The sequence below is a fragment of the Mytilus galloprovincialis genome, chromosome 3, assembly GCF_965363235.1.
Source record: "Mytilus galloprovincialis chromosome 3, xbMytGall1.hap1.1, whole genome shotgun sequence".
NCBI classification, from domain to species: Eukaryota; Metazoa; Mollusca; class Bivalvia; order Mytilida; family Mytilidae; genus Mytilus; species Mytilus galloprovincialis.
The window spans coordinates 22,741,350-22,753,205 of record NC_134840.1 but is presented as its reverse complement, the minus strand read 5'-3'; the positions used below and the strand labels follow the sequence as shown (position 1 = coordinate 22,753,205).

The 11,856-nt window shown below is 32.2% G+C and overlaps 1 protein-coding gene across 4 annotated transcripts in view; it reads right to left on the bottom strand.

Annotated features, from left to right (window-relative positions):
• Positions 1-295: 295 nt before the first annotated feature.
• LOC143067443 (monocarboxylate transporter 12-B-like) overlaps positions 296-11,856 on the bottom strand; it is a 44,088-nt gene continuing 32,527 nt past the window's right edge. Inside the window, exons 1-6 of one of the 4 annotated variants that reach the window (XM_076240718.1) lie at positions 11,306-11,349; positions 6,545-6,767; positions 5,619-5,762; positions 4,745-4,891; positions 1,611-2,702; positions 296-596 (exon numbers count right to left, since the gene is read on the bottom strand). In XM_076240718.1, the coding sequence (XP_076096833.1) occupies positions 469-596; positions 1,611-2,702; positions 4,745-4,891; positions 5,619-5,762; positions 6,545-6,719 (1,686 nt within the window). In that variant the 5' untranslated portion in view covers positions 6,720-6,767; positions 11,306-11,349 and the 3' untranslated portion in view covers positions 296-468. Of the gene's footprint in view, positions 597-1,610; positions 2,703-4,744; positions 4,892-5,618; positions 5,763-6,544; positions 6,768-10,229; positions 10,328-11,305; positions 11,350-11,856 lie in introns of those variants that run through there. The other 3 variants (XM_076240717.1, XM_076240720.1, XM_076240721.1) reach the window with 3 other exon arrangements.

The window sequence follows — 11,856 nt, the reverse complement described above, 5'->3', positions numbered from 1 at the left end:
CTGTCAAATTTTGTTTTAGGTTGGTGCATACATTGCAAATGGTTGATTGTTTTATATGATATGTTATCTTGTGAATCTTATTGTCTGTTTGTATGTGGTGATACACAAATGACATTTTGAATGTGAAGAGGCAGCGAGTATATTGCGCTTTCAATCAAAGACACAAAAGCAATCAATGCTGGACTTAAGTCGCGGTTTCTTTCATAACTGTTTTAGGTCGTGATATGAATATTCTATCTACTCGTATATTTAAATAAATGCTCGTGTAAAAGACATAACTGAAACCAATCAGAAATAGAAATTATAACTTTTGTATTTTGTATCGAACATAGAATATGTAAGACAACATTATATTTGTGTAAATCTAATATGATGTGGATGACAGAGAGAGAAAGTTTTCAACTTATCTGATTAAATACTCAAAAATTATGTGTCATGATAGATTACTCTATTTAACTAGATATTTGTTTATCTAACTTCATTGATTTTACGTATAATGTAAAGGCCAATCACAAAGATGGTCGCAGCTAAAAAGTCACAACCTGCCATGAAGAAAAATGATGTGACGTAGGTTCCTGTTACATCTCTCAAAAATCCTGAAATATAAAAGATACGATATTCCGAATTAACCATCTAAACTATATCAAAATCACACATGTACATTCTAACAATAGGCAACTGCATGATAAATAGTCTTGCATTAGTGAAGGAATGGTTTCGATGTTTTATTGAGAACATTTCATTACATTTAACTAAAAGGAAAGATCATAAAAAAATTTACTTTCTAAATCCGGAATCTATGTCATCCTATGACCAATGCATATGGTTTAGCACAGATTAAAGGCAATTATAAAACAAAATGTGTCTTTGCATTCATGAAGCGTTTCTGAACATATTTCTTGACTGCATGGTCACAGTAACATTGTTTTTCAATGCTGTACACGCCAATATTGCCAATTTGGAGTAATAAAAGTTACTCCTATCTTATAATTTTCTATTAAATGAAATATTGATGCAGTATTATGAAACAGTTCTATTGTTTAAATTAAGTCAAAAATTATACGAACAGCACTGAATGTCAATATAAATTGTAGTTGACAGCTTTAGTATTTTTCATTAATAACATACACAACAAATACTTTCCCTGTTAACATATTTGTAAGTCTCTGAATAGGTTTCATGTTAATAGTTTTTATGTTGTTTTTTAAGGTAGATCATCGGTATATATTTTCTCAGATAGAATTTTCCTATTCTTTGCCAAAATGAATATTTTATTATGCTTTTTTTTAAATATATAATAAAAGTATGGGTCATCGTGCTATTTTTAAGCCACATGTCTTGTAAAATTGTCCAATTTTGCATAAATTTTGTTTTAAAAAAACCCTCTTTTTTGTCAATGAAAAAGTCTATTAGATAGAATTTTAAAAATAGTTTTGAGAAGATAATATTATGTTTATAATCATTTAAAATTCTATTCATTTTACATTCACAAAAGTAATGATAGCAAAACTGCGGAGAAAAAAGCATTCCCAATAACAAAAAGCAAACCTACTGAAATATAAAGTGCACTTCTTATGTAGTTTTTAACATATAGACTTATAAAGACTCACCCATGAAAGGAGCTGACATTCCTAAACTGACTCCTTGTAATAATACTAGAATACCCATAGCAGATCGGAAGTTTTCAAGTCCTAGGAAATCTACCAATACTGGTGGAGTCAGAGCGAATATCCCTCCTGCACCAATTCCGCTTACAATACTGAGTAGTACAAAATGCCAGAATTCTTTACAAAGCGGTGTGAACATCAGACAAACGCTGGTTAAGCTAAGTGTTACTATAACAGTTACATGATTTTTTATTATTTTCCTGTCAGTTATAATTCCACACATTACCATTCCAATAAAGTCGCATGCATTTACAAGTGCAACTAGTATAGCGACTCCAGAATTATCAGTGTCCATTTCTCTTGCCAATGGTGCTATAAAGATGCTGAGATAAGCTGCTGGCACTCTTCCAAAACAATAAACTAGAGCGTATATCCACATGAAAGGTTTCTTAAACAGACTAAAATCAACCAATTTATTTTTACAACTGCAATCTTTTTCGATACTTTGATTGGAGTCATTTGAAACAGGTTTGTCATGAAAGTCAAGTAAAGATATGCTGAAAGTACATTCACTCAAAACACGTGATATATTTGAATTGGATAATGTGTCTATGATCTTTGTTAAGGAACCTTTGTTTGCATCTGTGGCTAAATGTTGCTCTGAATAAGCATTCTCAAATAAATGTTTTTGCTCAATTCTTGCTTTAGGAATACTTAGGCTTATACTTCTTTTTCTGCCTGCATATGATTGTTCTTTGAAAATATCTATTATATTGTTATTTTTTAGTAAAGTACTTGCTTCCGGTTGCGTAGTATCCCTATCATCTTTTTCATTTTTCAAATTCAATTTTCCTTTCATAGTCTTAGGTCTAAGTAACATAGAAAAAGCTATCAGATTCAGCTGCATCCCTCCAGTAATCAGCATTCCACCTTGAAGTCCATAATGTTTAATTAGGTAACTATAAATTGGCGGGAAAATTAAACCTCCAAAGGTAAATCCAGATACTGCTACAGCTTGTGCTAAATTCCGTCGTTTCATGAAATAAACTCCAGTAAGATACATGAGAGGACCGTGGCAAAAGGTAAATGCTAAACCTAAAAAAAAAGAAGACAATGTCATCATAATCAAAAAGCAGATTAATGGAATCTTGAAAGACGTGCTCTTTTTCTTACAGCAATATACATCCAGTGACAATATTTTTTCACAAATAATACAAGAATTATCCAGGATTCATATATTAAGCTTTGGATTTCAAATATTTTGGCCACGAGCATCACTGAAGAGACATGTATTGTCGAAATGCGCATCTGCTGCAACAAAATTGGTACCGTTAATTTTATTACTACCACTGGGTCGATGCCTCTGCTGGTGGACTATTAGTCTCCGAGGGTATCACCAGCCAAGTAGCCAGTACTTCGGTACTGGCATGAAAATACGGATTTTTTTGTGTTATTAAAATTTGCTGTTACAAAATGATGGAAATTATTATAAATTGAGGAATGTATCTCCATCATGCAAAGCTCTGATTCCTTTCACGGATTTGGCTATACTTTTTGGACCTTTTGGATTATAGCTCTTCATCTTTTATACAAGCTTTGGATTTCAAATATTTTGGCCACGAACATCACTGAAGAGACATGTATTGTCGAAATGCGCATCTGCTGCAACAAAATTGGTACCGTTAATTTTATTACTACCACTGGGTCGATGCCTCTGCTGGTGGACTATTAGTCCCCGAGGGTATCACCAGCCCAGTAGCCAGTACTTCGGTACTGGCATGAAAATACGGAATTTTTGTGTTATTAAAATTTGCTGTTACAAAATGATGGAAATTATTATAAATTAAGGAATGTATCTCCCTCATGCAAAGCTCTGATTCCTTTCACGGATTTGGCTATACTTTTTGGACCTTTTGGATTATAGCTCTTCATCTTTTATATAAGCTTTGGATTTCAAATATTTTGGCCACGAACATCACTGAAGAGACATGTATTGTCGATATGCGCATCTGGTGCAACAAAATTGGTATCGTTAATTTTATTACTACCACTGGTTCGATGCCTCTGCTAGTGGACTATTAGTCTCCGAGGGTATCACCAGCCCAGTAGCCAGTACTTCGGTACTGGCATGAAAATACGGATTTTTTTGTGTTATTAAAATTTGCTGTTACAAAATGATGGAAATTATTATAAATTAAGGAATGTATCTCCCTCATGCAAAGCTCTGATTCCTTTCACGGATTTGGCTATACTTTTTGGACCTTTTGGATTATAGCTCTTCATCTTTTATACAAGCTTTGGATTTCAAATATTTTGGCCACGAACATCACTGAAGAGACATGTATTGTCGAAATGCGCATCTGGTGCAACAAAATTGGTACCGTTAATTTTATTACTACCACTGGGTCGATGCCTCTGCTGGTGGACTATTAGTCCCCGAGGGTATCACCAGCCCAGTAGCCAGTACTTCGGTACTGGCATGAAAATACGGATTTTTTGTGTTATTAAAATTTGCTGTTACAAAATGATGGAAATTATTATAAATTAAGGAATGTATCTCCCTCATGCAAAGCTCTGATTCCTTTCATAGATTTGGCTATACTTTTTGGACCTTTTGAATTATAGCTCTTCATCTTTTATATAAGCTTTGGATTTCAAATATTTTGGCCACGAGCATCACTGAAGAGACATGTATTGTCGAAATGCGCATCTGGTGCAACAAAATTGGTACCGTTATTTTTATTAAAGTTGCATTATGGATTTACGAAAACTCTACAGAACTGAGACAATAATATCCTTTTCTGACATACTCTTGAAGTTTATCTTCATTTTCTGCAATTCATTGCAACTAGCATTCGTTATGTAGAATACAGATATTGTCACGACAAATTAATGATGTTAATATTTTAAATATCCAAGATATTTTAATTGGCTAAGAGGATAAGCATAAATATCAATGAAATTTGTAGGTTTTCAACGATTTCAAAGTGAATTGCGTTGGACATTTGCAAATAGAAATGCAAAATGTGCTAGTTATTTGCTTTCATTGTCTGAAACATGCAGACATCAGTATTAATTTTTAAATAGTCCTTCTCCATAAACCACAAATGCTTTTTAATTCAAACGAAGCGTCTCACCAGCCATTAATCCGTTTGTTATAACAATAATATCTATGCTACTAGCAAAACTTCCACCAATAAAAGCTCCACTGCACAAAATACTTGCTATTATTACACACTGTCTTGTTGTCAGATACCGTAGACCTATTGTCAAAACAGGCAGTGCTGCAAGTATAATTAGATGCAATTCAACGATTTCTCTGTACATTTCATTTTTTTTTCTTTAGTTTAAAATAAAAAATATGTGTACTAAAAAAGTTTTTCTCTTGTCAATTCAGTCTCAACTCCCGCTAAATCCTCTCACGCTGGTATTTAAGATAAAGAACGACTGAAAATATACAACTTTTTACTGTTGACACTACCAATTCGGGAAGACAAACACACACATGTTAGATCTTAAAAAGTAAATAACAAAAATACCGAACTCTGAAGAAATGTTAAACGAAAAGTCCCTAGGCAAATGACAAAATCAAAAGCTCAAACACGTCAAACAAATGTATAAAAATACTCATAATCCTAGCTTAGAACAGGCATTTTCTTTTAGAAAATGGTGGATTAAGCCTGGTTGTATAGCTAACTCAACCTCTCACTTGTATGACAGTCGCATATAATTCCAATATGTTGACAACGTGGTGTGTGATCCAAGCAAACAGAAATTATAGGTCAAAATGTGAAAAAAAATCATCAGAAAAGGATCTGTTCTGAAAAAAGGCACTTTTTCTTTTTGGAAATATGTTACAGATATAATATTTAGCATGAATCCGTTGTTATAACACTTGTTTTACCACGGATAAATTAATTTATGGTTTGCTCATTTAGCTTTTAAAAACAAAATGTCCTGCAATGACCTTTGTGCCTCAGACAAGTATTTGTGTACAGATCTAAGACTTACTGCATATGCTATATGTTGTATGTAACACACCACTTATCATTGACGTAACTACTGAACTAGCATTAAACCTTTCTATAAATCCATTAAAGAATACACCAAACCCTTTCATGGTAGCTCCAAACACACAAAAAGTTAGTGTAGCTCCTGAAATGAAAAAAAACGTTTTAAATTAGGGTACTATTTGCAGATTCTTTGCAGCGTAGCTCTAGTGGTTTGATATTAGTTTTAATTAAATAAACATTTTGTCACACTTTTCAGTTAATGTATTAATATAAAAACTCAGACAAGGTGAACTGCTATGTTTCGAACCTTGTGACTTTTGTTTTCTCACATGTTTTCTCATTTCAGCTTTCAAAACTTTGGTCGCAGCTGTACATTCAACTTCAAGGAAAGGACCGAAGCTAATAAACTCGGCAATACACGAAGGACTTCGGAAAGTTCAGAGAACCGACAACCTTGCTTCGGGTGTTTGTGTACATTATTCCCTAATGAATATTTTTTACAGAAAAAACACGTGATGTATCCTCTAAAATCGTAGTATACATGGTTATCAATATAAATATTTAATTAAAAGATAAAATTATTGCTATCTAATAATATATTGGCTAATCTAGTGCAATTCCTTACATTTGATTTATAACTAAATGGGAACAACTGTATAATCAACACAAGGGCCAGTAAAGTACAAAAACTCTACTTACTCTCACAGCCTCAGATGACCTACGTGCATTGTTTATTTGTATGATAGACATCGGATCTATAAATTCTCATTATTGTACTTTTTAATTCAAACTTTTTGCTACTTTAATTTTATATCATTTATTCGAACACAATTTTGTAATAAGATCTTATATCATTTTATTCGAACACAATTTTGTAATAAAATCTAATAAATTAACAAATATTTCTGTAAAACAATTATGTACCCGCCAAAACCTTCCATGCCCAGCCTCCATCAATATCTCTATCTTGAATTTTGTCAAGTGAAAAATTGCTTTTAAAATCACCGTTTCCGGTCAGATGTTCTTGCTCCACATCATGCTGTTTATCAGTATCTTTGTTGTCCACGGATATGGTTATTTCTGTTACATTTTTATACATAATTTTACGTAAGCTTTAAAATTTTGCATGCAGAATATCAAGAAATTTCTGAAAGTAGAAATAGATAAGTCTAAGTTATTTGTAAAGTTCTTTATTTGTTATTATTTGAATGATATCGATACAATTGTGTAATCATCACAATCGTACTTACTAATGTGAATGTATCTATAATTTATGTATTGAAACCTTTGTAACAAAAACCTTCTAACGATAACAAAATGACAGCTATCATCTCTGAAATTAAAATATATTGACAAAAAAAGACTTCAGACGTATAGGTTATGACAAAGACACCCTGTGGTATCTTCTTATATAGTGCATATTAACATTGTCATTACAATTCACTACAAATCGACTGTGATTGAAAATAAAACATCTCCATTTTTCCTTATTGCTCATTGCATAATCAAAACTTTGAAAATCCACAATAAATATGTACTAATAAAACTTTTATAACGTTCCCCTCAATGAATCTTGTCGATGACGATCACCGTAGTTGAGACTAAATGGGTAATTTCGGTGGTCAGACCACAATGCGTGTGTCCTTTACATGACTTTTCTGTCCTGTGACATAGGCTAGGGTACATTACATAAAGAAGATATGTCATATACCGTTTAAGATGACCCCTTAGATTTTAACTTTCATCTCAAGGTCAAATAGTAGACATCCCACCCCGTAAACTTTATGTTTGTGTGATGTTTCTGGCAATATCTGAGCAGTACACCAATACTTATATCGTTATAAAATTTAAGATATAAAACATTGTTTAGATCCTAACTCTCTAAACTATATATATTTTAATTGCAATGATTTCCAGTTAGCCATATGTTTTGTTCCAAACGTCCATTGCTCGCTTGCTCTTTTTTCAGCTAATTGTTCAAATAGATGATTTCCGCCTCTAAACCATATATTTAGCATAGATAGATAGATAAAATAAAGCACAGAAAATGATTAGAATGATTGAAGTACATTTAAACAAAAAAAAAAACACTTGAATACACATTTACACTAATTAACCTGATATAAACCAAGTTATTGACAAAACATAGTTGTTATGGGTGCCACTGTGACCTGGAGAAATTACATAAATCTTTATAGTTTTAGGTCTATGGGAGACAACTCCTGATCAATTTTATTTCCTATATATATCTAAATATATTTTTCTTCTATTTTTTTTTTTCAAACAACAATATTTTCTATAATTTTCTTTCGTTCTTCAAAAAGGGAGTGCAATAAATTAGATAAGTTTGAAGTAACAAACAAATCTTCAGATGAAAGAATCCTAACAAATTTCATTTCATCAGATAATCTTGAAAAATGTTTGAATTTTGAATTTAAATTAGATAGATGTTGAGATCGAGTATCTTTTAGAACAGGACATTTTAAAAGAAAATGTAGTTCGTCTTCAACTGCGTTCTTACATAACTTACACTTTCTGTCTTCAGCTTTAATTCCAATATACCTCCCTCTTTCGATTTCAAGATCATGACAGCTAGTTCTAAATCTTGTGATTATTTGCCTGTCTTTTTTTTGAATTCATTTTTAAATATGGTTCAAACATAAAAATATTTTTAAATTTTCTGTAAGTTCTTAATTCTAAGTCTAGAAATTTAAATATATGTTTAATGCTTCCTATCCAAGATTCCTGGTTATGTTTGTCCATAGAATGAGATAGATTTATGGCTTCCCTTAGAATAATATTTGAAGGTTCAATATCTTTCATAAGATGGATCCAATATTTAACCATATTCATTATTACATAATACAGTGTAGGGAGTGAACCTAGTTCTCCTCTACATGCCATATTTGATGTTTTTATATTAACTCCAAGTGAAAATTTACAAAGCTTAGTATGAATTTTCTCTAGTACAAGATAATCAGTTTCTTTTGATATAAAGTTATCCAAATGTATTTGTTTCTTATGTGGTATATAACCCCAAATTTCAGATCCATACAACAAGATTGGTCGGATTGTATGGTTATAGAGGCATATTGCACGACAAGATCTGTGTAATGAACCCTATATCTTTGTGTCCTATTCCCTCGTATCACAAATCGTCAAATATTTCAAAAACCGGTAAAATTTTAATCTTCTGTTTTATTTATATCATGTATACCTAATCACTATCATAGAGGAAATACAGTTATGTATATCAATGGCGTACATGTACCACTAATGGCAGAGCCGTAACTACATTGAGTCAAATGCCTCATTGAGGCATTTTGCCTCATGTTAGAAATTAAAAACAAAATCAAATTGTTTTAATAACGGAAAGTGTCTAGCAAGAAGCAAGTTCTCTTCACTCTCTGGTGTCGCCCCTGCATGTTTTTAGTGATCCATGTTTCTATTTTTACTTTTAGTTTTCAGAGTTGATGGCCTATTGTTTGTACTTCTGTGTCCCGGGTTTGTCTTTTGTTCATTTATGGTCCCACTTTATGACTATAGTATGAGTGTTGATTTTCATTTGTAAAAGTGTGGTTTTGCAATGTTGCATGCCCACCGATGTCAAGATATTGTGCGAGAGAATATTTTAAGAATAGTTGATGCTACAAGACACAGAAAAAAAATGGTCGTTTCTACAATGTACATGGAGAATTGAACTTGATATAAAAGAATACAAATCTGTCTTATTTTGTAGAGAAAACTAGATAGCTGACATGGTTTAAATTAAAATAAGGTCACCAATTTCCCGGTATCAAATAATTGAAAAAAACGAATAATTTATTGCCATATGACCTTTTCCATTTAAGGGTTTAACTTGCATTAAGTCATGTTCAGACCCTTTAACAGAACATAAAGATCAATAAAGGAAATTCAATATTGAGTTAATGTGCACGAAACCTAATTGCACACAAAGTCAATGCATAAAAAAAATACAAATGATCAATGGTTAAAGTTGCTGGAGGGTCTTCAACAATAAAATAATCATTAATACCGTAAAACAGGGTCAAGATGGTCCATAGTGTCGACTTAAGCAGTACTAGTACTTAAAGTATAATACTGCACTGTTACTATATTTAAATCTAGTCATAAAAAAATCACCAAAGTCAGAATGCACGATTTTGTGTTATTTTTCTCAGAGCTTCTGCGGGACTTCAGCGCCCCCCCCCCCCCCCCCCCCTACATACACACACACACACACGACCCCTCGCTCCGCTCCGCGAATATATTTCGCCTCACTATTACAAGAGGCTAGTTACGGCCCTGAATGGTTAAAAAATAGCCATACAACTGACATAATCACAAAACATTACATTGTTGACGCCGACGCCAGAAACAGCACACATCGCTTTTGAAACTTCGCCGAAAAGACAAAACCAAGCCTTCCCTGCTTTTAATAAATAAATCAAAGCTATTTTCATGACAGTGTAATATAAAGTACAGAATAATACGAAGTTAAAATATGTGTCGATTTGAAAACAAATATAACGCAGAAATCATTTCATAATTGAGGAGGCTGAAATATTTATAACTTTTAAAATATGCGTTGATTTTAAGGATATTGTACCTGTTTGTTTGATGATGGCCCATATTGCTAAATGCATTTCGAAATGCGCCAGTGGTCCAGCAAATAAACACCAATATGTATAACCCTAATTAATATTAAGTTACATTATGTAATGCAATGTTTTGCTCAATATATTCGTTGTTTTTAATTTTAAGCTTGCAAAGGAAAAGCTGAGATTTCCTGATGAAAAGCTCTTTTTAAATAGTTAAGTCTCCCAATATTCCATATCCGATTTTTCTTTAAGTAGATTTATGCGGATACGCATTATAAGCAGTGAAATATGTAAATGTTCACACTATAAAACGCTTATCTTCATAAGTAAACAAATGATCACTATATTGATCTGTTATCTTTATTAGTTGACATACATTTGGTCTTTTAATTCCTCTTTTACATTTTCCGCATATTGGTTATCTTTTGACTTTAAAGCCAATGCTATATACTGTTGTTGAAGGTCAGACAGTCACTTAAACTAATCGTACTCTTTGGTAGTGTTTTGTCAGCGGGGTTGAGAAAAGTAAACATGCTATATTCAAGATAAAGAGTATTTAAAAAAAAACATAGTTTGACTTCCCTCAGGGTTTGACTATCTCTAAAACTTGTTCATGTTTGTTGTGATCTTTATGAAATATTAGCCACTAAATATTTAGCAAATATCAATGATCAAATGTATGTCGATTGTAATTGTATGTAATTGTACATTTAGTGCAGTACAGCCAAGTCTCAAGCACTTCTCTGTTGACATGGATTATCATTGATATGATTATCATAACTAAATAGTGACTGCTATTAAGATTATAAATTTTTCGATATACTAAGGATTTAGTTCCCCAGGAATATATTAACTTAGTCGCATTTGACCGAACCCGTGGGTCCTCAATGCACTTTAACTTTGAACTTCATTTTGCGTATTTAAATTTTTAAATCGAGCATCAATGATGAGACTAATGTTGACGAAACGCGCGTCTGACGTACAAAGTTTTAATCCTCGTATTTATTACGAATTCATTAACTTCAAATATTTCACATTCCAAACATTTAACAATTTTCATTACTATATCAAAGTTTGAACTCACTTGTTCAGAAGACCGTGCTCTCAGTATACATGTACTTGTATTACATTATGATTTGTAAGATAAGACGGTTCGTGCTACCGTATACATGTCTTATCAGTGTAATTGATGTTTATATCATATATTACTTTTCAAGGTTCTGAGAGGCAATCTCAAGGTTAACTTTCCTGAACAATAATGAAACATTTCCTCAATAATTTATAATGAAATTCAATTTAGAAAAACTCCCAAGAGATTTATTTTCTCAGCATTCATACAAAAATAATTAAAATCAGAGGGTCATTTCATTCGATTTATCGGATAAACAAGAGAGTGCGCCGGTCCATGGAAGTATAATATTGACACTAGATATTTCCATGAACGGATAAACAAAGACATGAATTACATTGTGTGGGAGAGTCTCTCAAAACGCATAGAAAATAGGAGTATTAGTTATTTATGCTATCCCATATTCCTAAACAGAAAATGACATTTTAATATCCGATACAAAAGACCATAATTTAAAAGAATATTTTCATAGATAATGATATTAAACCATGAAACTTTTTTTTTAA